Genomic DNA, 26253 nt, shown 5'->3' on the forward strand with positions numbered 1-26253 from the left:
TGGGAGCAGCGAGCAGTTTAAAGGAGTGACAGTGGGAAGGGGAGTGCGAGCGGGAGCAGCGAGCAGTTTAAAGGAGTGACAGTGGGGAGGGGAGTGCGAGCGGGAGCAGCGAACAGTTTGAAGGAGTGACAGTGGGGAGGGGAGTGCGAGCGGGACAGCGAGCGGTTTAAAGGAGCGGCAGTGGGAAGGGGAGTGCGGCGGGAGCAGCGAGCAGTTTAAAGGAGTGACAGTGGGGAGGGGAGTGCGAGCGGGAGCAGCGAACAGTTTGAAGGAGTGACAGTGGGGAGGGGAGTGCGAGCGGGACAGCGAGCAGTTTAAAGGAGCGGCAGTGGGAAGGGGAGTGCGAGCGGGAGCAGCGAGCAGTTTAAAGGAGTGACAGTGGGAAGGGGAGTGCGAGCGGGACAGCGAGCGGTTTAAAGGAGCGGCAGTGGGAAGGGGAGTGCGGCGGGAGCAGCGAGCAGTTTAAAGGAGTGACAGTGGGGAGGGGAGTGCCAGCGGGAGCAGCGAGCAGTTTAAAGGAGCGGCAGTGGGAAGGGGAGAGCGAGCGGGAGCAGTTTAAAGGAGCGACAGTGGGGAGGGGAGTGCGAGCGGGAGCAGTTTAAAGGAGCGACAGTGGGGAGGGGAGTGCGAGCGGGAGCAGAGAGCTGTTTAAAGGAGCGACAGTGGGAAGGGGAGAGCGAGCGGGAGCAGTTTAAAGGAGCGACAGTGGGGAGGGGAGTGCGAGCGGGAGCAGTTTAAAGGAGCGACAGTGGGGAGGGGAGTGCGAGCGGGAGCAGCGAGCGTTTTAAAGGAGCGACAGTGGGAAGGGGAGTGCGAGCGGGACAGCGAGCAGTTTAAAGGAGCGACAGTGAGAAGGGGAGTGCGAGCGGGAGCAGCGAGCAGTTTAAAGGAGCGACAGTGAGAAAGGGAATGCGAGCGGGAGCAGTTTAAAGGAGCGACAGTGGGAAGGGGAGTGCGAGCGGGACAGCGAGCAGTTTAAAGGAGCAACAGTGAGAAGGGGAGTGCGAGCGGCAGCAGCGAGCAGTTTAAAGGAGCGACAGTGAGAAGGGGAGTGCGGGCGGGAGCAGCGAGCAGTTTAAAGGAGCGACAGTGGGAAGGGGAGAGCGAGCGGGAGCAGCGAGCAGTTTAAAGAGCGACAGTGGGAAGGGGAGTGCGAGCGGGAGCAGCGAGCAGTTTAAAGGAGCAACAGTGGGAAGGGGAGTGCGAGCGGGACAGCGAGCAGTTTAAAGGAGCGACAGTGGGAAGGGGAGTGCGAGCGGGAGCAGCGAGCGGTTTAAAGGAGCCGCAGTGGGAAGGGGAGTGCGAGCGGGAGCAGCGAGCGGTTTAAAGGAGCCGCAGTGGGAAGGGGAGCGCTGGCGGGAGCAGCGACCAGTTTAAAGGAGCGACAGTGGTAAGGGGAGTGCGGGCGGGAGCAGCGAGCAGTTTAAAGGAGCGACAGTGGGAAGGGGAGTGCGAGCGGGGGCAGCGAGCGGTTTAAAGGAGCCGCAGTGGGAAGGGGAGTGCGAGCGGGAGCAGCGAGCGGTTTAAAGGAGCCGCAGTGGGAAGGGGAGCGCTGGCGGGAGCAGCGACCAGTTTAAAGGAGCGACAGTGGGGAGGGGAGTGCGAGCGGGAGCAGTTTAAAGGAGCGACAGTGGGAAGGGGAGTGCGAGCGGGAGCAGCGAGCGGTTTAAAGGAGCGACAGTGGGAAGGGGAGTGCGAGCGGGAGCAGCGAGCGGTTTAAAGGAGCGGCAGTGGGGAGGGGAGAGCGAGCGGGAAAAGTGAGCGGTTTTAAGGAGCGGCAGTGGGAAGGGGAGCACGGGCGGGAGCAGCGAGCAGTTTAAAGGAGCGACAGTGGGAAGGGGAGTGCGAGCGGGAGCAGCGAGCGGTTTAAAGGAGCGACAGTGGGAAGGGGAGTGCGAGCGGGACAGCGAGCAGTTTAAAGGAGCCGCAGTGGGAAGGGGAGTGCGAGCGGGACAGCGAGCAGTTTAAAGGAGCGACAGTGGGAAGGGGAGTGCGAGCGGGAGCAGCGAACGGTTTAAAGGAGCCGCAGTGGGAAGGGGAGTGCGAGCGGGACAGCGAGCAGTTTAAAGGAGCGACAGTGGGAAGGGGAGTGCGAGCGGGAGCAGCGAGCGGTTTAAAGGAGCCGCAGTGGGAAGGGGAGTGCGAGCGGGAGCAGCGAGCGGTTTAAAGGAGCCGCAGTGGGAAGGGGAGCGCTGGCGGGAGCAGCGACCAGTTTAAAGGAGCGACAGTGGGAAGGGGAGTGCGGGCGGGAGCAGCGAGCAGTTTAAAGGAGCGACAGTGGGAAGGGGAGTGCGAGCGGGAGCAGCGAACGGTTTAAAGGAGCGACAGTGGGAAGGGGAGTGCGAGCGGGAGCAGCGAGCAGTTTAAAGGAGCGACAGTGGGGAGGGGAGTGCGAGCGGGAGCAGTTTAAAGGAGCGGCAGTGGGGAGGGGAGTGCGAGCGGGAGCAGCGAGCAGTTTAAAGGAGTGACAGTGAGGAGGGGAGTGCGAGCGGGAGCAGCGAGCAGTTTAAAGGAGCGACAGTGGGGAGGGGAGTGCGAGCGGGAGCAGTTTAAAGGAGCGGCAGTGAGGAGGGGCGTGCGAGCTGGAGCAGCGAGCAGTTTAAAGGAGTGGCAGTGGGGAGGGGAGTGCAAGTGGGAGCAGCGAGCAGTTTAAAGGAGTGACAGTGGGAAGGGGAGTGCGAGCGGGAGCAGCGAGCAGTTTAAAGGAGTGACAGTGGGGAGGGGAGTGCGAGCGGGAGCAGCGAACAGTTTGAAGGAGTGACAGTGGGGAGGGGAGTGCGAGCGGGACAGCGAGCGGTTTAAAGGAGCGGCAGTGGGAAGGGGAGTGCGAGCGGGACAGCGAGCGGTTTAAAGGAGCGGCAGTGGGAAGGGGAGTGCGGCGGGAGCAGCGAGCAGTTTAAAGGAGTGACAGTGGGGAGGGGAGTGCGAGCGGGAGCAGCGAACAGTTTGAAGGAGTGACAGTGGGGAGGGGAGTGCGAGCGGGACAGCGAGCGGTTTAAAGGAGCGGCAGTGGGAAGGGGAGTGCGAGCGGGAGCAGCGAGCAGTTTAAAGGAGTGACAGTGGGAAGGGGAGTGCGAGCGGGAGCAGCGAGCGTTTTAAAGGAGCGACAGTGGGAAGGGGAGTGCGAGCGGGACAGCGAGCAGTTTAAAGGAGCGACAGTGGGAAGGGGAGTGCGAGCGGGAGCAGCGAGCAGTTTAAAGGAGCTACAGTGAGAAGGGGAGTGCGGGCGGGAGCAGCGAGCAGTTTAAAGGAGCGGCAGTGGGAAGGGGAGAGCGAGCGGGAGCAGCGAACGGTTTAAAGGAGCGACAGTGGGGAGGGGAGTGCGAGCGGGAGCAGTTTAAAGGAGCGACAGTGGGGAGGGGAGTGCGAGCGGGAGCAGAGAGCAGTTTAAAGGAGCGACAGTGGGAAGGGGAGAGCGAGCGGGAGCAGTTTAAAGGAGCGACAGTGGGGAGGGGAGTGCGAGCGGGAGCAGTTTAAAGGAGCGACAGTGGGGAGGGGAGTGCGAGCGGGAGCAGCGAGCGTTTTAAAGGAGCGACAGTGGGAAGGGGAGTGCGAGCGGGACAGCGAGCAGTTTAAAGGAGCGACAGTGAGAAGGGGAGTGCGAGCGGGAGCAGCGAGCAGTTTAAAGGAGCGACAGTGAGAAGGGGAATGCGAGCGGGAGCAGTTTAAAGGAGCGACAGTGGGAAGGGGAGTGCGAGCGGGACAGCGAGCAGTTTAAAGGAGCAACAGTGAGAAGGGGAGTGCGAGCGGCAGCAGCGAGCAGTTTAAAGGAGCGACAGTGAGAAGGGGAGTGCGGGCGGGAGCAGCGAGCAGTTTAAAGGAGCGACAGTGGGAAGGGGAGAGCGAGCGGGAGCAGCGAGCAGTTTAAAGAGCGACAGTGGGAAGGGGAGTGCGAGCGGGAGCAGCGAGCAGTTTAAAGGAGCAACAGTGGGAAGGGGAGTGCGAGCGGGACAGCGAGCAGTTTAAAGGAGCGACAGTGGGAAGGGGAGTGCGAGCGGGAGCAGCGAACGGTTTAAAGGAGCGACAGTGGGAAGGGGAGAGCGAGCGGGAGCAGTGAGCGGTTTTAAGGAGCGGCAGTGGGAAGGGGAGCGCGGGCGGGAGCAGCGAGCAGTTTAAAGGAGCGACAGTGGGAAGGGGAGTGCGGGCGGGAGCAGCGAGCGGTTTAAAGGAGCGGCAGTGGGAAGGGGAGCGCTGGCGGGAGCAGCGAGCAGTTTAAAGGAGCGACAGTGGGAAGGGGAGTGCGGGCGGGAGCAGCGAGCGGTTTAAAGGAGCGGCAGTGGGAAGGGGAGCGCTGGCGGGAGCAGCGACCAGTTTAAAGGAGCGACAGTGGGAAGGGGAGTGCAGGCGGGAGCAGCGAGCAGTTTAAAGGAGCGACAGTGGGAAGGGGAGTGCGAGCGGGAGCAGCGAACGGTTTAAAGGAGCGACAGTGGGAAGGGGAGTGCGAGCGGGAGCAGCGAGCGGTTTAAAGGAGCGGCAGTGGGGAGGGGAGAGCGAGCGGGAGCAGTGAGCGGTTTAAAGGAGCGGCAGTGGGAAGGGGAGTGCGGGCGGGAGCAGCGAGCAGTTTAAAGGAGCGACAGTGGGAACGGGAGTGCGAGCGGGAGCAGCGAGCAGTTTCAAGGAGCGACAGTGGGAAGGGGAGTGCAAGCGGGAGCAGCGAGCGGTTTAAAGGAGCGGCAGTGGGAAGGGGAGCGCGGGCGGGAGCAGCGAGCAGTTTAAAGGAGCGACAGTGGGAAGGGGAGTGCGAGCGGGAGCAGCGAGCGGTTTAAAGGAGCGACAGTGGGAAGGGGAGTGCGAGCGGGAGCAGCGAGCGGTTTAAAGGAGCGACAGTGGGAAGGGGAGAGCGAGCGGGAGCAGCGAGCGGTTTAAAGGAGCGACAGTGGGGAGGGGTGTGCGGGCGGGAGCAGCGAGCGGTTTAAAGGAGCGACAGTGGGAAGGGGAGTGCGAGCGGGAGCAGCGAGCAGTTTAAAGGAGCGACAGTGGGAAGGGGAGTGCGAGCGGGAGCAGCGAGCGGTTTAAAGGAGTGACAGTGGGAAGGGGAGAGCGAGCGGAGCAGCGAGCGGTTTAAAGGAGCGACAGTGGGAAGGGGAGTGCGAGCGGGAGCAGCGAGCGGTTTAAAGGAGCGACAGTGGGAAGGGGAGTGCGAGCGGGAGCAGCGAGCGGTTTAAAGGAGCGACAGTGGGAAGGGGAGTGCGGGCGGGAGCAGTGAGCGGTTTAAAGGAATGACTGTGGGAAGGGGAGTGCGAGCGGGAGCAGCGAGCAGTTTAAAGGAGCGACAGTGGGAAGGGGAGTGCGAGCGGGAGCAGCGAGCGGTTTAAAGGAGCGACAGTGGGAAGGGGAGTGCGAGCGGAGCAGCGAGCGGTTTAAAGGAGCGACAGTGGGAAGGGGAGTGCGAGCGGGAGCAGCGAGCGGTTTAAAGGAGCTATCCTAGCCAGTCCAGTGCAGGCCACCAGAGCAGACTGACCGCAATCCGAGAAAAATCAAAGTGTGACGTCACAGGAAAACAGGTAGCTGATTGGTTGCTGAGATTATGTTTCAACACACAGGTAATTTTGGTAATTGTAAAATTTTGTTTACTGATAGTAGTAAAGAGTCAGATAGTTATACAGCACAGAAACAGGCCCTTTGGCCCATCATGTCTGTGCCGGCCATCAAGCACCTAACTAATCTAATCCCATTTTCCAGCACTTGGCCCATAGCCTTGTATGCTACTGCGTTTCAAGTGCTCATCTAAATACTTCTTAAATGTTGTGAGGGTTCCTGCCTCTACCACCTCTTCAGGCAGTGCATTCCAGAATTTAACCACCCGCTGGGTGTAAACATTTTTCCTCAAATCCCCTCTAAACCTCCTGCCCCTTACCTTAAATCTATGCCCCCTGGTTATTGACCCCTCCGCTAAGGGAACAAGTTTCTTCCTATCTAACCTATCAATGCCCCGCATAATTTTGTATACCTCAATCAGGTCCCCCCTCAGCCTTCTCTGCTCTAAGGAAAACAACCCTAGCCTATCTAGTCTCTCTTCATAGATGAAATGCTCCAGCCCAGGCAACATCCTGCTGAACCTCCTCTGCACCCTCTCCAGTGCAATCACATCCTTCTGTAGTGTGGTGCCCTGAACTGTACACAGTACTCCAGCTGTGGCCTAACTAACATTTTATACAGCTCCATCATAATCTCCCTGCTCTCATATTCTATGCCTCGGCTAATAAAGGCAAGTATCCCATATGCCTTCCTAACCACTTTATCTACTGCTGCGGCCTTCAGTGATCTATGGACAAGTACACCAAGGTCCCTCTGAACTTCCTGGGGTCCTACCATCCATTGTATACTCCCTTGCCTTGTTAGTCCTCCCAAAATGCATAACCTCACACTTCTCAGGATTGAATTCCATTTTCCACAGCTCCGCCCATCTTATCAGCCCAACTATATTCATCCTGTAATCTAAGGCTTTCCTTCTCACCATTTACGACACCACCAATTTTCGTGTTGTCTGCGAACCTACTGATAATATCTCCTATATTCACATATAAATCATTAATGTACACTACAAACAGCAAGGGTCCCAACACTGATCTCTGTGGTACACCACTGGTCACAGGCTTCCACTCGCTAAAACAACCCTCGACCATCACCCTCTGCCTCCTGCCACCATGCCAATTTTGGATCCAATTTGCCAAATTGCCCTGGACCCCATGGGCTCTTACCTACTTAACCAATCTCTCATGCGGGACCTGATCAAAAGCCTTACTGAAGTCCATGTAGACTACATCAACCGCCTTACCCTCATCTAGTCACTTCCTCGAAAAATTCAATCAAGTTAGTTCGACACGATCTCCCCCCGACAAAGCCATGCTGACTATCCCTGAATAATCCCTGCCTCTCCAAGTGGAGATTAATCCTATCCCTCAGAATTTTTTCCAATAGTTTTCCAACCAATGATGTTTGACTCACCGGCCTGTAATTACCTGGTTTACCCCTGCTACCCTTCTTGAATAATTGTACCACATTCGCTGTCCTCCAGTCCTCTGGTACCTCTCCTGTGGCCAGAGAGGATTTGAAAATTTGTGTTAGAGCCCCTGCTATCTCCTCCCTTGTCTCACATAACATAATATATTGGCTGGTGAATATTTCCTATTAATTAACTAAGTATATAATTAATTGTGTTTTAAATAACTAATCAGGTTATCAGGTCAGGTGATGTATTGCAGCTGCAGTATGTGGGAGGTGTGGACGCCAGTGTTATCCACGGCAAACATGTCTGCAGTGTTTGCAGCTCGAGGCGCTTCAGTTCAGAGTCAGTGAGCTGGGGGCCAAGCTACAAACACTGCGATGCATCAGGGAGGGGGAAAGTTACCTGCACACTTTGTTCCAGAAGGCAGTCAAACACCACAGGCTAGCGTCATCTAATTTGGTCCATGGTCAGGGACAGGGGGATGAGCCTGTGATTGAGGCAGGTAAGGGGATCAAGAAGGTAGAAGAGGAGGAACCTCAGCCCTTGTAATTGTGCAACAGCTTTGAGGTTCTTTCAGCTTGTATGCACGAGCACGAGGGCTGCAGGATGGATAAGCCACGCCATGGTACAGGAAGCCATTCAAGTGGGGTGAGTAAACAGGAATGTAGTGGTAGTAGGGGTCAGTTTAGTTATAGTTCTCTGCAACCAAGACTGAGAGTCCAGAAGGCTGTGTTGCCTGCCCGCTGCCAGGGTTTGGGATATTTTCTCGGGGCTGGAGAGGAACTTGCAGTGGGAAGGGGAGAATCCAGTTGTCGTGGTCCACAGGGTACCAATAACATAGATAGGACTAGGAAAGAGATTCTGCATAAAGAGTATGAGTAGGTAGGGGCTAAATTAAAAAGCAGAACCTCAAAGGTAATAATGTCTGGGTTATTACCTAAACCACGAGCAAATTGGTGTAGGGTAAATAAGATTAGGGAGTTAAATGCAGGGCTCAAAATTTGGTGTGGGAGAAATGGGTTTCGATTCGAGGGGCACCAGCACCAGTAATGGAGAAAGTGGGAGCTGTACCTTTGGGACGGTCTACACCTAAACCATGCTGGGACCGGTGTTCTGGCGAGTCGAATAACTAGGGCAATAGAGAGGGCTTTAAACTAAATAGTGGAGGTGAGGGATCAAGTGAGGGAACAAAGAACAAGGAACAGTACAGCACTGGAACAGGCCATTTGGCCCTCCAAGCCTGCGCCGATCATGATGCCTGCCTAAACTAAAACCTTCTGCACTTCCGGGGCCCATATCCCTCTACTCCCATCCTATTCATGTATTTTTCAAGATGCCTCTTAAACGTCGCTATCGTACCTGCTTCCACCACCTCCCCCGGCAGCAAGTTCCAGGCACTCACCACCCTCTGTGCAAAAAACTTGCCTCGCACATCCCCTCTAAACTTTGCCCCTCGCACCTTAAACCTATGTCCCCTGGTAACTGACTCTTCCACCCTGGGAAAAAGCTTCTGACTATCCACTCTGTCCATGCCACTCATAACTTTGTAAACCTCTATCAGGTCGCCACTCCACCTCCGTCATTCCAGTGAAAACAATCCAAGTTTATCCAACCTCTCCTCATAGCTAATGCCCTCCAGACCAGGCAACATCCTGGTAAACCTCTTCTGTACCCTCTCCAAAGCCTCCACATCCTTCTGGTAGTGTGGCGATCAGAATTGTACGCAATATTCTAAGTGTGGCCTAACTAAGGTTCTGTATAGCTGCAGCAGGACTTGCCAATTTTTATACTCTATGCCTCGACCGATGAAGGCAAGCATGCCGTATGTCTTCTTGACTACCTTATCCACCTGCGTTGCTGCTTTCAGTGATCTGTGGACCTGTACGCCCAGATCTCTCTGCCTGTCAATACTCCTAAGGGTTCTGCCATTTACTGTACACTTCCCACCTGTATTAGACCTTCCAAAATGCATTACCTCACATTTGTCCGGATTAAACTCCATCTGCCATTTCTCCGCCCAAGTCTCCAACCGATCTATATCCTGCTGTATCCTCTGACAATCCTCATCATTATCTGCAACTCCACCAACCTTTGTGTCGTCTGCAAACTTACTAATCAGACCAGCTACATTTTCCTCCAAATCATTTATATATACTACAAACAGCAAAGGTCCCAGCACTGATCCCTGCAGAACATCACTAGTCACATCCCTCCATTCAGAAAAGCACCCTTCCACTGCTACCCTAATTCTTCTATCACTGAGCCAGTTCTGTATCCATCTTGCCAGCTCAACTCTGATCCCATGTGACTTCACCTTTTGTACCAGTCTGCCAAGTGGGACCTTGTCAAAGCCTTTACTGAAGTCCATGTAGACAACATCCACTGCCCTTCCTTCATCAATCATCTTCGTCACTTCCTCAAAAAACCCAATCAAGTTAATGAGACATGACCTCCCCTTCACAAAACCATGCTGCCTCTCGCTAATAAGTCCATTTGTTTCCAAATGGGAGTAAATCCTGTCCCGAAGAATCCTCCCCAATAATTTCCCTACCACTGACGTAAGGCTCATCGGCCTGTAATTTCCTGGATTATCCTTTCTACCCTTCTTAAACAAAGGAACAACATTGGCTATTCTCAAGTCCTCTGGGACCTCACCTGTAGCCAACGAGGATACAAAGATTTCTGTCAAGGCCCCAGCAATTTCCTCCCTTGCCTCCCTCAGTATTCTGGGGTGGATCCCATCAGGCCCTGGGGACTTATCTACCTTAATGTTTTCCAACACCTCCTCCTTTTTGATATCGACATGACCCAGACTATCTACACTCCCTTCCCTAGACTCATTATCCACAAAGTCCTTCTCTTTGGTGAATACTGATGCAAAGTACTCATTTAGTACCTCGCCCAATTCCTCTGACTCCACGCATAGATTCCCTCCTCCGTCCTTGAGTGGGCCAACCCTTTCCCTGGCTACCCTCTTTCTCTTTATATATGTATAAAAAGCCTTGGGATTCTCCTTCGAAGATGAGATAATTTAAAGAGAGAGTAGAAAGCGAGAGAGCAAGATAGCAATAAGGATAATGATAATCAGGGTGTGGCAGGAAGCGACAGTGCGTACAAACTCAAGAGTGAGCCAGCAGATAAGACTAGAGGTTGTGAACTAACAGAGTTGGGGGAGGGTTCAGGAGAGGTGAGATTTAGAAATCCAAAGAGAAATGCCAAGGTATCGGAACAGTTCAGCGTTGTGGGTAAAGAAAATCAGAATGAGACAGGAAAGGGCAGAGAGTTTAACAAAAATTGTACATCAGCAAATAAGGTCACTGAAGGGAATAGAAGCAAAAAAAAAGAAATGAAAGCTCTTTATCTGAATGCACGAAACATCTACAATAAGACAGATGAACTAGTGGCACTAAGAGGTAGATGATTTAGATCTAATCACCATTACAGAGACATGGTTACAAGGTGATCAAGGTTGGGAAATAAATATTCCAGGGTACATAATATTTTGGAAAGACGGACAAGATAGCAAAGGAGGAGGGGTAGCACTGATGGTAAAGGATGAAATAAGGCATTAGTAAGGAAGGGTCTGGCCTCAGATCATGAAGTTGAATCAGTATGGGTAGAAATAAGGATCAGTGAGAATCAGAAAACACTGGTGGGAGTAGTTTATAGGCCCCTAACAGTAGTTATATCGTTGGACAGAGCATTGAACAAGAAATTAATGGGGCTTGTAACAAAGGCAATGTAACAATCATGGGGGAGTTTAATCTTCATATAGACTGGGACAATGAAATTGGCAGGAGCGGTCTAGATGATGAGTTTGTAGAATGTTTTCGGGAGTAATACGTTGTGGAGCCAACTAGGGATAAAGCCATCTTAGATCTAGTATTGTGTAAAGAAGCAGCGCTCAACAAGCAATGTCATAGTAAAAGATCCACTGGGAAACAGTGATCTTAATACCATTGAATTCCATGTTAAGTTTGAAAGTGGCATGCTCCAATCACAAACAAAAATCTTAAACTTAAACAAAGCCAATTACATAGGTATGAGGGACGAACAGGCTAAGGTAAATTGGGTAAATAGACAAAAAGATATGGCAGTAAATGAACATTGGGAAACCTTTAAAGAAACAATTCAAAATGTTCAACAAAAATACATTCCTTTTTTAAACAAAAACTTAGTAAGAAAGACCCAACCATGGCTCACTCAGGAAGTTAAGGATATTATTAGTTTAAAAGAAGAGGCTTACAATGTTGCAAAAAAGAGTTGCAAGTCTGAGGATTGAGAGTGTTTTAGAAACCAGCAAAGGGCCACCAAAAAATTGATAAAAAAGGAAAAAAAAGAATGAGAGTAAACTAGCCAGGAATATAAAAACAGATTGTAAGTGCTTTTATTGGTATATCAAAAGAGAATAGCCAAAGTAAACATTGGTCCCTTAGAAGCAGAGACAGGAGAAATCATCATGGGGAATGAAGACATGGCAGAGGCACTGAACAAATATCTTGTATCTGTCTTGACAGTAGAAGACACACGTTTCATACCAGAAATAGACAGTAACCTAGGGGTTAAAAAGAGTAAGGAAATTCGTATCAGCAGAGAAAAAGTATTGGAGAAACTTAAGGGACTAAAATCTGACAAATCTCCAGGACCTGATGGCCTGCACCCCAGGGTTTTAAAAGAGACAGCTGCAGAGAAAGTGGATGTGCTAACTCTGACTTTCCAAAATTCACTGGATTTGGGAATGGTCCCAACAGATTGGAAACTGGAAAATGTTACACCGTTTTTCAAGAAAGGAGGGAGAGGAACTGGAACTACAGTCTAGTTAACTTAATATCAGTCATTAGGAAAATGCTGGAATCTATTATTAAGAAAGTCTTAACAATGCACTTAGAAAATCAGATTATGATTAGAACAAGTCAACATGGTTTTACTGAAGGGAAATCCTGTTTGACAAATTTAGTAGGGTAAATAAAGGGGAACCAGTACTTGGGGATTTCCAAAAGGCATTCGATACGGTGCCATACAAAAGGTTAATCAGCAAAAAAAGGGCTCATAGTGTTGGGGGTAATATATTAGCATGGATAGAGGATTGGTGAACGGACAGGAAGCAACGAGTGGGCATAAACGGGGCATTTTCAAGTTGGTAGGCAGTGGGGTGCCGCAAGGATTAGTGCCGGGGCCTCAGCTATTTACACTCTATATTAATGACTTGGATGAAGAGACAGAGAGTAATGTATCTAAGTTTGTTGATGATACAAAGGTAGGTGGAAAGGTAAGCTGTGGAGAGGACACAGAGGCTGCAAAGTGATATAGACAGGTTCAGTGAGTGGGCAACAAGATGACAGATGGAGTATAATGTAGGGAAATGTGAAGTTATTCACTTTGGTCATAAGAATAGAAAAGCAGAATTTTTTTTTTAAAAGGTATGAAACTTGTAAGTGTCAATGTTCAAACAGACTTGAGTGTGCTTGTACAAGGAACGCAGAAAGTTAACATGCAGGTACAGCAAGCAATTAGGAAAGCAAGTTGGCCTTTATGGAGAATGGAGGGCGATGGAGTGCAGGAATAAGCAAGTATCACTACAATTGTACAGAGTTTTGGTTCAGACCACATCTGCAATACTGTGTCTAGTTTTGGTCTCCACATTTAAGAAAGGTTATACTTGCATCGGAGGCAGTACAGCAAAGGTTCACTAAATTGGTCCCTGGAATGAGAGGGTTGTCCTGTGATGAGAGGCTGAGTAAATTGGGCCTGTATTCTTTGGAGTTTAGAAGAATGAGAGGTGATCTCATTGAAACATATAAGATTCTGATGAGCTGGATATGGTGGACTCTAAGAGATTAATTCTGCTGGTCGGGGAATCTAAAACACAGGGGCACAGTCTCAGGATAAGGGGCCGATCATTTAGGACTGAGATGAGGAGAAATTCCTTCACTCAAAGGGTTGTGAATTTTTGGAATTCTCTACGCTAGAGGCTTGTGGATGCTCCATCGTTGAATACATTTAAGGCTGGGTTAGACAGATTTTTGGCCTCTCAGGGAACCAAGGGATATGACGAGCGGGCAGGAAAGTGGAATTGAATCCTAAGATCAGCCATGATCATTTTGAATGGCGGAGCAGGCTCAATGGGCCATATGGTCTACGCCTGCTCCTAATTCTTGTGTTCTTGTGACTGCATTACATGAGGGCTGCATGGCAGAGGGCTGCATGCCGGGGAATGGTGCTGCCCAGAGGCTGCACTGTGTGGGAGCTGCATTGTATGGGGGCTGCGTTTTCTTTGAGAAATCAAGGACAGAACATGGTCAACGGTGAAAATAGGGGCGAAAACAAGATAAATTAAGGAGCAGTGATCAGCTGGCCCCTAGCAGGAGGGTAACTTGGGGAGTGGGCAGTAAGTACTGCACGGGGCTGATTCTAGAGGGCAGCTACATTGCAGGGAGGCTGAACTGGAGGAGGGTTAATGCTGCAAGAGGGAAAAGGACACTGCAGAACAATATGCACTGGAAAGTGGTTGATGCAAAAAGGAATGCAATGCACCTTGTACCAATGATAATCAAAAACTGAGAGAAAGTGAACTTAAAAGGCCTGCTTCAATAACCCATATATGCATTTGGTGAGTAAAACTGGACCAAATGTTCGCAAAAAGCTGTGCAAGCCTGTGGCCGATTGCAGTGCACTGGGAGACAATCACACTCGTTCAATTCAGGGCTATCCATTTATTAAATCTCATCAATACAGGCTGTTCAAATATGTATTATATAGATATATATATATAAAAATGGCAATTTTTTAATGTAAAACAGTCAACAATAAATCAATTTTTTTTCAATAATTTAATATTACATTCTCACAGCTTAACTCTTCCGTATCACACAGTGCATAACCCTTCAAGTACTGCAGCAACATCTTTGCACCTGGCAGATAACTGAAAAGCTAGTTTCAGGATTTAACACTGGAAGCGGAAGGATGTTCCACAAATTCCACTCTGGTCAGTGTTATTCGACTGAAAGGGCCTGCTGCAAAGGAGCTGGAGAGATCGAAGGGTCAATCAGCAGCATTCACACCGAGGGCAATACAAATACTGCTGTTTTCCTTTTTTGCAACGTATTCCTGAGTAGCGTGACAACGTGAACAGAATCAAAAGAGTCCCCCCCCCACCCTGCCACCTTATTCTCACTCTCGACATCATTGATCCTGGTACCAATGGAATGGGAAAGCCTGGTTGGCACTTGCTTTCATTAAGTTTACTTCCCAAACCTCACCCCATCAGCACCAAAACCACAGACAGCATGAGTCATTGTCACAGTAAATGCAACGAGCAGAAGCATCTTTCAGGTTAAGTAGGAATTAGCTGCACTCTCGTCTTTTTTTTGCTTCCAATTATTTTTTTTTTAAATTAATTCAACTCCTGCCAACTTTAACTGTACTCTTCAAACCAGTAAATGTGCATTAGTACATCAGGCACAGACACAGAGAATAAACTCCACCAAATATTTTGTACAATATGTGCAAGCTTACACTGAAATGTTATAAAGAACTGCTGCCTACTACAGAAGATGGCACACCTAATGAAAGTGTTAATGTTCCTGTACAAAGCTGTACAAACATCTGTAGCACGCTATGAATGACCAGAACGATGCACAACCGACACAGTATCCCAGTGTGCACTCTCCACAAAAGCCTCTCTACTGCTCAGCCTTTCTGTTCATTATTACAAAGCAGTGAATGCAATGCCCCAACCAGTAAATTACACTCTGAATGGAGCTGAGGGTTTTAGGTAATTAATGCGTTGATTACATTATGTGTTCTGTCTTATTTCCAAACCATCAGAACACTGTCGACCAGCTTTCACCCTCTGGTGTCCCAATATGGGTAGTGGAAATCTGGAACACGCTCCCCCAAAGTTTTTGAGACTGGGTCAATTGAGAATTTCAAAACAAATTGATAGATTAGGCAAGGATAATAAGGGTTACGAAACCAAGGCATGTAGATGGGGTTAAGATACAGATCATCCACGATCTAACTGAATGGCAACACAGGCTGGAGGGGCTGAACGGCCTTCTCCAGTTCCACAACAGACCATTCAATGAGCCCTTTGGCCATCAATGCCTCTGTTCTCCTATATATCTTCACACAAGAGCGTAAGACAGTATCAAATGCCGTTATCGCAACCTGCTTTGTGTCCTCGAAACATTTGGGCCATTAGATGGAGCAGGAATTGGCCCGTTTCCTGGGTTTAGGATCTCTCATAGTCTCGTCTCCTGAGCACATGCACAGCGAGCAGACTGTTTCTGACAGCCTCCTCAATCCCAGCCTGAAGACACTGTTGGACAGGCTGTAGATGACACAGTTGCAGAAGCTGTTGCTGATGGCCAGCCACGTCGTCACAAAGGACAGCGAGGGGCTTTCCAGCACACGTGAGCTCTCCAGCAGAAAGTAAAGGATGTAGGGGAGCCATAGCACATAGAAGACACTTGTAATCCGAAACAGGACCATTGCATAGCGCCGGTCGGGGCTGGGCCCACTCTCAGCAGCTTCCATATCCTGGCTGGGGAAACGGGCACGCCGCTCGTTGATTTCTTTGGTGTGCTGCCGACAGATTTTAAATATATGGAAGTAGGTGAAGCAGACAATGAAGGCAGCTGGGGCATACAGCAGGCAGACAATGAAGCCTGTGAAGTAAGCATTGGTTTCCCAGGAGGTAGCGCACCATTCAAAGATGTCTCCATGATAGCCTGGTTTCTCCCATCCAAAGAATGAGGGTAAGAACACTGCACAGGAGTATATCCATATGAGAATGATACAGATCCTAAGGCGGCACGGGGTAACCAGCTGGCTATAGGAGAGCGGTTTTGTTATGGCAAGGTAGCGATCGATACTGATACAAGCCAGGCAGGCCATGGACACGCTCTTCAGCACCGAAATGATGTACCCAAAAACCTGACAGGTCAGAGATTCCTGCACGCCTGTAGGATAGTGAAGAAGGGAGAGTGAAGGAACCAAGCAGCTTACCCCGACAAGCAGGTCTGCATAGGCCATAGTCTGGATGAAGTAGCTGGTGGTGTAGTGGTGCAGGAGCGGGGCGCAGTGGAACACAAAGATGACTGTCAGATTGCCCACAATAATCAGAACCGTCATCAGCATGATGATCACTGTCTCCAAAACACAAACGTCAACTGTGCCATAGTAACCAAAGCCCAATGGGCACGTGTGGCGATCAGACAGGTTGACCGAGGTGGTGTTTGCGCTCACAGCCTTCCACTCGGCCATGGAATGATTCATGGTAGAGACAGGAGTGAGCCACAGACCACGGCGACTGGAAGCAGCCTGCAAGGCATCTGTTGTTGCTGCTTCGCTGGTGCACTCCACTTCTCTGGCACGCTGTGGCTCACTCTGCTGCGGCTCCAGCTCACTCCACTCCGCCAGCTCACTCTGCTGCTTCTCCAGCTCACTCAGTTCCTCCAGCACTCTCCGCTCCTCCAGTTCACTCTGCTGCTGCTCCCATGGTTCACTTCGCCCCTCCGACACGCTATGGCTCACTCCGCTGCTGCTCTAGCTCACTCCACTCCTCCAGCTCACTCCGGCTCACTCTGCTCCTCCTCCGATTCACTCCACTTCTCCAGTATGCTCCACTCCTCCGGCTCACTCCGCTCCTCCGGCTCACTCCGCTCCGTTCTGCTCCTCCAACTTACCCCACTCCGTTCTGCTCCTCCAGCTCACCCCACTCCGTTCTGCTCCTCCGGCTCTCTTTACTGCTTCTGTTGGTTTCCGCAGCCAGCACTTTAGAGCTGCACATGCCTCCTCAGCATGAGAGGACTTCTGACACACCTCGACACTGCAAGGCTGCTGACTAGCTCCCTCCAGTGTACCGCTTCCAGCTGTTTATCGCAAGCCATTATGTGCAGAGGGAGAAAGAGACAGAGAGACAAGAACCCCAGGAGAAATGCACACACCTCACAGCCTGCTCGCTGGATCCCAATAGCAAGGTATATTCCTTTCCTCTCAAAAAGTCTCTTGAAATAATTTTAGTCTTCTGTGCAAAATCCAGTAGCTCTTCAAAGACCACAAAATCAACTGATAAATAAAAAGGTAGTGGACTAAAGGCAGTGTAGGCAGTATTCACGGACAATTCCAAATCCACAGCCTGCCAAATACATTAATCAATGTTCCAGTCCTGCAAGGGGGGAGGCTGACAGAATAATGCAGCAATCTCCTGATTTAGGCAAGAGTCTAGCACATCCATTGTGCTAAAGAAGCAATCTTGTCAGTGCCACTTTAGTGCTGATACTGCTCTCTCCTCATCTCGCAGCAGCTGCACCTGAGCCCCTTGCCTTTGCTCCATCACAGCTGATGCAGAAGAATTCCGGCTACCTTGGTTTCCTGCTCCCGAATAAGCAGCAGCAGCACCACCAATGGCCATCGGAGCTGCTTTTTTTTTTGTCGCTTGGTAACAGTTGCCAACCACATGTCAGCTCACAGCCACTCACAGTAACGCTGCCCTAGACTGTGACAAATAAGGATAACATGATGGGACCAACCAGTTTAGAGCCATACTGTCCCTTAAGACAGGTTCATAAAACAGGTACATACAGAGTACAACAAATAGTGACGAGAAGAGAGAGTTTGGGGAGATAGTCGCCACAAAGAGAAAAGTCAATACAAAGCCATACTTTCACAGCACTAACCCTAATGTCAGCTGTAACATAATCAGCAAAGGAAAGCTCTATTCATTATTAATCAGACAAAAAGGAATTTTAAAAAACTCTCATTATAAATTTAGCTTCCGACCTGCTTAATGATATTTGCATTTATAATGTTAACAGGGCAAATCAATTGCATACATGAAGTGTCTTACAGACTGACTGCTGTTCAAATGCGCTGATACGTTCTGTAGATCAGATGGACAGGCTGTACAGCAGACTGTCAGCAATAACCATCGCAAGGCACAAGCTTCTCCCGTAGTGTTTTAAAATGAGACTGCGGTCAAGTGAAGTGTAGGGGAAGTATATCCTGCTCCAACAACTCACCAAATGATATCTTCAGCACGAACCTGACCTGAATAGGGCACCCCCTCTCCGGCAGGTGGCTCCAGTCATGTCAGTTAAAGGGGCACAACAAAGCTGCAAGAGGGATGAGGAGGATGAGTAATTAAGTGGAAGAGTGATTGAGGGGGGTGAGGGAGAGTGAAGGAGGGAGAATGAGGGAGGCAGGGTGAGGGAGGGTGAGTGAGGGAGGGAGGGAGAGTGAGTGGGTGAGTCAATGAAGGACAGCAGTGAGTCAATGAGGAAGTGAGGGGACAGAGTGAGGGAAGGGAAGGGAGATGAGGGAAGGGAGGGAAGGGAAGGTAAGATAAAGGGAAGGAAGGGAAGGGAAGGAAGGAAGGGAAGGTAAAGGAAGGGAGTGAGGGAAGGGAAGCGAGGTGAGGGAAGGCAGGTGAGGGAAGGGAAGGGAAGGGAAGGGAAGGGAAGGGAAGGGAAGGAAAGGGAAGGGAAGGGAAGAGAAGGGAAGGGAAGGGAAGAGAAGGGAAGGGAGGGAAGGTAAGGGAAGGGAGGGGAGGGAAGGGAGGGGAGGGGAGGGAAGGGAGGGAAGGGAAGGGAAGGCACAGCTGCGCAGTGGTTAGCACCGCAGCCTCACAGCTCCAGCGACCGGGTTCAGTTCTGGGTACTGCCTGTGCGGAGTTTGCAAGTTCTCCCTGTGACTGCGTGGGTTTCCGCCGGGTGCTCTGGTTTCCTCCCACAGACAAAGACTTGTACGTTGATAGGTAAATTGGCCATTGTAAATTGCCCCTAGTGTAGGTAGGAGAATGGTGGGGATGTGGTAGGGAATATAGGATTAGCATAAAATGGGTGGTTGTTGGTCGGCACAGACTCAAAGGGCCTAAGGGCCTGTTTCAGCGCTGTATCTCTAAAATAAAAAATGAAGAAGGTGAGGTGAGGTGAGGGGTGGGGAGGGCGGTCTGAGTAAGGTGAGGGAGGGCAGTGAGGGTTCAGAGAAAGAGCCGAGAAACCATGCTGCAGACTAGAATAATTCCCATTTCTCTGCAGGTCTGAAGTAGCACCCCCTGCTGCTTGCAGAAGGAACTGTCCCTCATAGAGTTATGCAGCAGAGAAACAGGCCCTTCAGCCCATCGTGTCCGTGCTGGCCATCAAGCACCTGTCTATTCTAATGCCATTTTCCAGCACTTGGCCTGTAGCCTTGTATGCTATGGCGGTTCAAGTGCTCATCTAAATACTTCTTAAATGTTGTGAGGGTTCTGACCTCTACAACCTCTTCAGGCAGTGTGTTCCAGATTCCAACCACCCTCTGGGTGGAAACATTTTTCCTCAAATCCCCTCTGAACCTCCTGCCCCTTATCTTAAATCTATTTCCCCCTGGTTATTGACTCCTCCACTAAGGGAAAAAGTTTCATCCTAGCTACCCTATCAATGCCCCGCATAATTTGTATACCTCAAATCAGGTCTCTCCTCAGCCTTCTCTGCTCTAAGGAAAACAACCCGAACCCATCCAGTCTCTCTTCATGGCTGAAATGCTCCAGCCCAGGCAACATCCTGGTAAACCTCTTCTGCACCCTCTCCAGTGTAATCACATCCTTCCTTTAGTGTGGTGACCAGAACTATACACACTACTCCAGCTGTGACCTAACTAGCATTTTATACAGCTCCATCATAACCGCCCTGCTCTTATATTCTATGCCTCGGCTAATAAAGGCAAGTATCCCATATGCCTTCCTAACCACCTTATCTATCTGTGCTGCTGCCTTCAGTGATCTATGGACAATACACCAAGATCCCTCTGTACTTCCTAGGGTCCTACCATCCATTGTATATTCCCTTAGAGTCATAGAGTTATATATGGCACTGAAGGAGGCCATTCGGCCCATTGAGTCCATGCCGGCTCTCCACGGAGCTATGCTATCAGGCCCACTCCCCGGCTCCATCCCCATAGCCCTACAAGTCTATTTCTTTCAAGTGGTCATCCGACTTCCTCTTGAAGTCAGTGATTGTCTCTGCTTCCACCACCCTTGAGTCAAAAGGTTGTGGGTTCAAATCCCACTCCTTGATCACATAATCCAGGCTGACACTGCCAGGGCAGTACTGAAGGAGTGCTACAGAATGGGAAGTGATCTCTTTCAGATGAGACATTGAACCGAGGCCCCTTCTGCCCGCTCGGGTGGACATATAAGGTCCCATTAAGACACTATTTTGAAAAAGAGCAGGGGAGTTCTCCCCAGCGTCCTGACCAATATTTATCCTTCAATCAACATCACTAAAACAGATTATCTAATCATCATAACACGACTGTTTATGGGAGTTTGCTGTGCGCAAATTGGCTGCCACATTTTCCACATTACAACAGTGACCACACTTCAAAAGCACTTCATTGACCGTGAAGCACTTTGGGATGTCCTCTGTCACGAAAGGCACTTTATAAATGCAAATTTGTCTATCTGTCTGATATAAAAGATGCGACAGCACCTTTTTGAAAATTTATTTCACAATCTAATGTACCAAGCATAACGGATGATTTGGTCATTATCATGTTGCTGTTGTGGGAGCTTGCTGTGTGCAAATTGGTTGTGCCATTCCGCCTTGTTAGTCCTCCCAAAATGCATCACCTCACACTTCTCAGGTTTAAATTCCATTTGCCACTGCTCTGTCCATCTTACCAGCCCATCCATATCATCCTGTAATCTAAGGCTTTCCTCCTCACTATTTACGACACCACCAATTTTTGTGTTGTCTGCGAACTTACTTATCATACCTCCTATATTCATGTCTAAATCATTAATGTACACTACAAACAGCAAGGGTCCCAACACTGATCCCTGTGGTACACCACTGGTCACAGGCTTCCAATCGCAAAAACAACCCTCGACCATCACCCTCTGCCTCCTGCCACTAAGCCAATTTTGGATCCAATTTGCCCTGAATCCCATGGGTTCCCACCTTCTTAACCAATCTCCCAAGCTGGACCTTGTCAAAAGTCTTACTGAAGTCCATGTAAACTCCATCAACTGCTTTACCCTCATCTACACATCTCGTCACCTCCTCGAAAAATTCAAATCAAGTTAGTTAGACATAATCTCCCCCTAATAAAGCCATGCTGACTATCCCTGATTAATCCCTGCCTCTCCAAGCGGAGGTTAATCCCATCCCTCAGAATTTTTTCCAATAGTTTCCCTACCGCTGTATACACTCCTGCCCTGGCTTCACTGCCAGGAGCGGTCGAGCAGGGACTTCAGTCTAGGGTCTTCACAGCAATAGTAAAGTTGGCATTTGAAAAAATACAGTGAAGAGGTTTCAGATAAAGCCATAATTTTCTTGCATACAAGAGAGATAGTAATTTCAACAAAAGATAGTCCCCAACACTTGTTGTCCCTTCTAATCACTTATCACCCTGATCTTTAAATTGCATGAAGTCCCTGGTGTGTGACTAATCCATGGCAAGCATTCTCACAGAAAGCATCTGGCACTATAGAGTAAACAGCCGGGGCAGAGACCTGAAACACTTGCAAGCAGCACAAACCTCTTTTTGCACTCACTCGTCCTCCATCCTTAGTCATGCTTCTCCCCTTTATAAGGTATCACAAATCACTACTCAGAACTGTCAAGTCCCGGGCACATGGAGTGAGAGTCACTCACTTTGGCTTAAAGGCAGTACCAGTTTTAATGCATAACAATCAGACAGAAAGAAATAAACTCAATTCCATATAGTTAAATGGATTTACAATCCATCTCATTCTTCTGGGTGGCAAATCAAATTTTTTTTGAACAGTTCCCTGATGTTGGCAGCACTGGACATTCTGGAGGAAAGGGGGAGACTTCTCCCTGAATGAATGAGAAGGGGAGAGGTCGTGATCCATCTATACAGGTTGGGGGGGTGGGGAAGGAGAGGTTACGACATTTAAAGGCTTCTTAAAGCAGACATTAGAAAAAGACTTGCATTTAGATAGTGCCTTTCACCACCTCAGGACGTCCCAAAGCATTTTACAGAATAATCTCTCTGCATCCAGCCCTTCCGTCCAAAGCAGCACCATTCTCCATGCAGGCCCCATCTTTTGCTGTGTGCCTGTGCAGAGCCCTGTTTTCCAAAAGCCCAGACTGCTTCCCCTGGTGTGTGTTCTGTTCTTAGAAACATCTAGCTCTGTATCAAAAAGCTTGCCCCTCTCACAGGCTAAAGTAAGAAAGATTTGCATTTATATTGCACCGTTCACAAACCCAGGATGTCACACATTTTAAGCCAGTGAGGTACTTTTGAAGTGTGGCCACTACCGTAATGTAGCAAACTCAGAAGCCAACTTGCACACAGCAAGCTCCCACAAATAACAATGTGAGAATGACCAGATAATCTGTTTTAGTGATGGTGGTTGAGGGACACTGGCCAGGACATCACAGAGTATGAGTTCACCCGCCATCACTTTTGTTTCCATCTCCTGTCTATACCTGTGGCCCTCAGACAGGCCAGCTGCTATTATAAGTTGACAATGTGAGGGATAGCTTCTCATTCCCCTTTGCCAATGTAGCACATCACAATGTCACATCAGTTTAATGCGGCCTCATTATCCAAACATACCACTGGATTATATCACTGCCTCCTGCATTCTTCACATCAAACCTCCTTCTAGCAATTTATACTTTGCTCTCACAGGCTCATAATAGAATAGCATTCATAATAAATGACCCCATCACAGGGCAGTTGTACAAAAATCTGTACAGTCAATCACATGCTGTTCACCAGCACCCTGACAGAACACAGCAGTGAGGAGTATGGATGTAGCAATGTGCGGCATCAAAGATATTAATAGCAATAACAGCCTTTCAATGATTGGATAACAAGATGATACACAAAACCGCAGATGGGATCTGGCCAGTACCTTAAGTAGCAACAATACAATCTCTTTCGATTTACACTCTGTCCCTTGGCTAATACAACCTAGTACCTCCTTTTCCCTTTTTAATGCAACTAAACATTGTGCTGAGTGTACAGATTTATCCACTATAACACTCCACCTCCTTCCTGATCACCACACTGTGCCATTGTCCCATTTCACACATACTTTCTTTCTTACCTTGTTACTCAAATACTGAGATTTTACATTTAATAGTCGTAGAGTCATAGAGTTTTACAGCACAGAAACACGCCCTGCGGCCCAACGCGTCTGTGCCATCCATCAAGCACCCATCCTAACTAATCCCATTTCACTGCACTTGGACCATAGCCTTGTGTATCTGCTGTGGTGTTCTTCTGGAGTGGATGAATTTGTACACTGTTTTGTAACCAAAAAAGCATTACACCCTTAACTCACAATGTACTAATTTGCTGCTAACTGGAACTGAGCTAACTTGGCCTGTCCCTCTAAGTCTGTCATGTCTGTTATAAGCAAGCCCAGCCTATCAAATGTTTAACTGTTGTTTGTTGGGGAAGTCTGTAGATCGCAAGATAGATCTGACTAAACAAAGCCATTCACCCATCTTAGTTCAACAATCCAAAAAGACCTTCAGAATCCACAACCCCCCACCCCAGGCACCAACTTCGATCACAGAATCCAGTGAATTGTTACATGATTCCAGAGCTGTTTGCCTTCACTACCTTATCTAGAAATCCATCTATGGATTGATCACAATGTTTGTGCTATGCAAAGCATTTCTTGACATCAGGTCTAAATTTGCTCTTATTAGTTTGAATCTACCTCCCCTTCTCCTGCTGTCAGTTTAGTTTGGACTGGTGTTGCAAATCTACCTTTTCCTGCACCTTTTACTACATTACACCTTTATTACTGTATTACACCTCTGTACACCTCAATAATTAGGGGCGGCACAGTGGCGCAGTGGTTAGCACCGCAGCCTCACAGCTCCAGGGACCCGGGTTCGATTCCGGGTACTGCCTGTATGGAGTTTGCAAGTTCTCCCTGTGTCTGCGTGGGTTTTCTCCGGGTGCTCCGGTTTCCTCCCACAAGCCAAATGACTTGCAGGTTGATAGGTAAATTGGCCATTATAAATTGCCCCTAGTATAGGTAGGTGGTAGGGAAATATAGGGACAGGAGGGGATGTGGTAGGAATATGGGATTAGTGTAGGATTAGTATAAGTGAGTGGTTGATGGTCGGCACAGACTCGGTGGGCCGAAGGGCCTGTTTCAGTGCTGTATCTCTAAAAAAAAAGAACATCTCTCATACACCGAGTAAGTCCCAAGTTTCTCCAGCCTTTTCTAATATCTTAGCCACGACTCAGTTGATAGCACTCACGTCACTGAATTAGAAGGTTGTGGGTTCAAATCTCACTCCAAGGATTTCAGAACAAAATCCCGGCTGACACACCCAGTGCAGAGCTGAGGCAGTGCCGCACTCTTGGAGGTGGTGTCTTTCAGATGAGACTTTAAACCAAGGCCCCGTCTGCTCTCTGAGATGAGTGCAAAAGATCCCAAGGCACTATTCAAAGACGAGGAGAGTTCTCCTGGTGTCCTGGGCAATATACTTTTCTCAACCAACATTAAAAAACAAATTGTTTGATCATTATCACATTGCTAATTGAGGGATCTTTCTATGTACAAATTGGCTGCTGTATTTCCTACATTACAACAGTGATTACACTTCAAAAAAAGTACTTCATTGGCTCCATGGCACTTTGAGATGTCCTGAGATCATTAGATAAATGCAAGTCTTTCTTTTCTTTTGCACCCACCTGAGAGAGCAGACGGGGCCTTGGTTTAAAGTCTTATCTGAAAGGCACCACCTCCAAGAGTGCAGCACTCCCTCAGCACTGCACCGGGAACATCAGCCGGAATTTTATTCTCAAGTCCCCGGAGTGAGATTTGAATCCACAGCCTTCTGATTCAGTTTACCTGCCTCCTTGTGTCTCAGTGACTAGACCTCGATGCAGTCTGGTCATGGGCCCTGCACTCTGAGTATGACTTCCTCTTATTTGTAATCTGATCATTTTGGGTGTATGGTGCAACAATCTCTCTACTCTGTTGATTGCTTCTTCACAGTGTTTGGAAGATAGCTGGCAATGTCCAACTGCAGCTCAGCCGGAAAATCAGAGTGAAATGTCTGCTTTTCTTTCTCTCTGGTTTTAAAAATAATTTTGACATCTAGAAACGGGCAACAAGCAAGTTTTTCATGAAATGAACAACAATGGCTTGCCTTTATACACTTCACAGAACCATGAACAAAGTTTGGACATCGAGCCACATAAGGAGATTAGGATAGGTTACCAAAAGCTTGGTCAGAGGTGGAATTTAAGGAGTGTTTTAAAAGAGGAGAGAGAGGTAGGAAGGTGGACAGGTTTAGGGAGGGAATTCCAGAGCTTAGGGCCTAGACAGCCCGGCCACCAATAGTGGAGCACTGAAAATCAGGATAAACAAAGAATTCTGCCTTTGCATCATATAAATTGTTCTGCTACAACGCACCGTTAAATAATGCAGGCAATTACCTGTAAATGAGGACAGGCATAAAGTTATGTTCTGACTATGAGAAAAACACAGAGCTCTTGAGGCACTCATTTCATGGTTTCCTGTGAACACCTGCTCAAATAATAGGTGACACTTCACGCTGTACCCAGGGTACCGCCAATGTACTGCACTAAAACTGCAGGTTCTTACAACATATCATGCCAGGACTGGCTCACAGCTCTCATAGTTTTCCTCTTGAAAATAAACGTAAATACAGTGAGAAGGAAAAGCAGCACGGAATTGCTGAGTCTATTGACACTTCTGCTGGTGCTTTCATTCATGTGTGTGGGTTTTTTTAAAATCGGATTAAAATATCGTACGAAAACCTGGCCATTTATTTGTCTGCTGATTCTTTCTTTTTGAGCTTCAGTTTATACTTCCTTGTCTTTTCTCAAGATTCCTCTTCTTGTCCTTTACTTCCTCTTTAGCTGTGGCTTTCTTTGCTTCTCTCATTCCACAGCTTTCTGTTCATTCTCAACTCTCCACTGTCTGAAATCAAATCATTCAAACTCGCTGCAAGTTAATTCTCCATACATAGCTCCATCTTCCCTCACTAGCCACCTCATGGCCTTAGTGCCCTGGTAACCTCCACACCAGCCTGATATCGCTGTCCCTCGCTTGGAGGAACTGCTGCTTCCTGCTCTCACCTCTGCAGACAGGGACATGGCTGGCTGCGTCTTCAATATCCGTCTACCGCACTGTCAGGCAAATTATTCCAAACATTTCTCTCTCTTTGATTAATACCACAATAAACACGGATGAGGAAGCTAATTTGGCTCATCTTAATTCATCCATCCAGAGAGATTTCTGCATCCAATTGGTTCTTAAAAAGATACTACACTACCTTTCCTGTATGTTT

At 48.9% G+C, this 26253-nt stretch overlaps 2 protein-coding genes across 2 annotated transcripts in view; both read right to left on the bottom strand.

The window, feature by feature from the left end:
• LOC137373241 (rab GTPase-activating protein 1-like) overlaps positions 1 to 26253 on the bottom strand; it is a 556698-nt gene that overhangs the window by 248875 nt on the left and 281570 nt on the right. The window lies entirely within an intron of this gene.
• On the bottom strand, positions 15149 to 16228 carry LOC137372592 (G-protein coupled receptor 52-like). Its single transcript, XM_068036533.1, has one exon. The coding sequence runs from the start codon at positions 16226 to 16228 to the stop codon at positions 15149 to 15151; it is 1080 nt and encodes a 359-aa protein (XP_067892634.1).

The sequence above is a fragment of the Heterodontus francisci genome, chromosome 8, assembly GCF_036365525.1.
Source record: "Heterodontus francisci isolate sHetFra1 chromosome 8, sHetFra1.hap1, whole genome shotgun sequence".
Lineage (NCBI taxonomy): Eukaryota > Metazoa > Chordata > Chondrichthyes > Heterodontiformes > Heterodontidae > Heterodontus > Heterodontus francisci.

Coding starts and splice junctions, on each gene's coding strand:
- LOC137372592 (XM_068036533.1), bottom strand. CDS start 16,228: ATGAATCATTCCATGGCCGAGTGGAAGGCTGTGAGCGCAAACACCACC.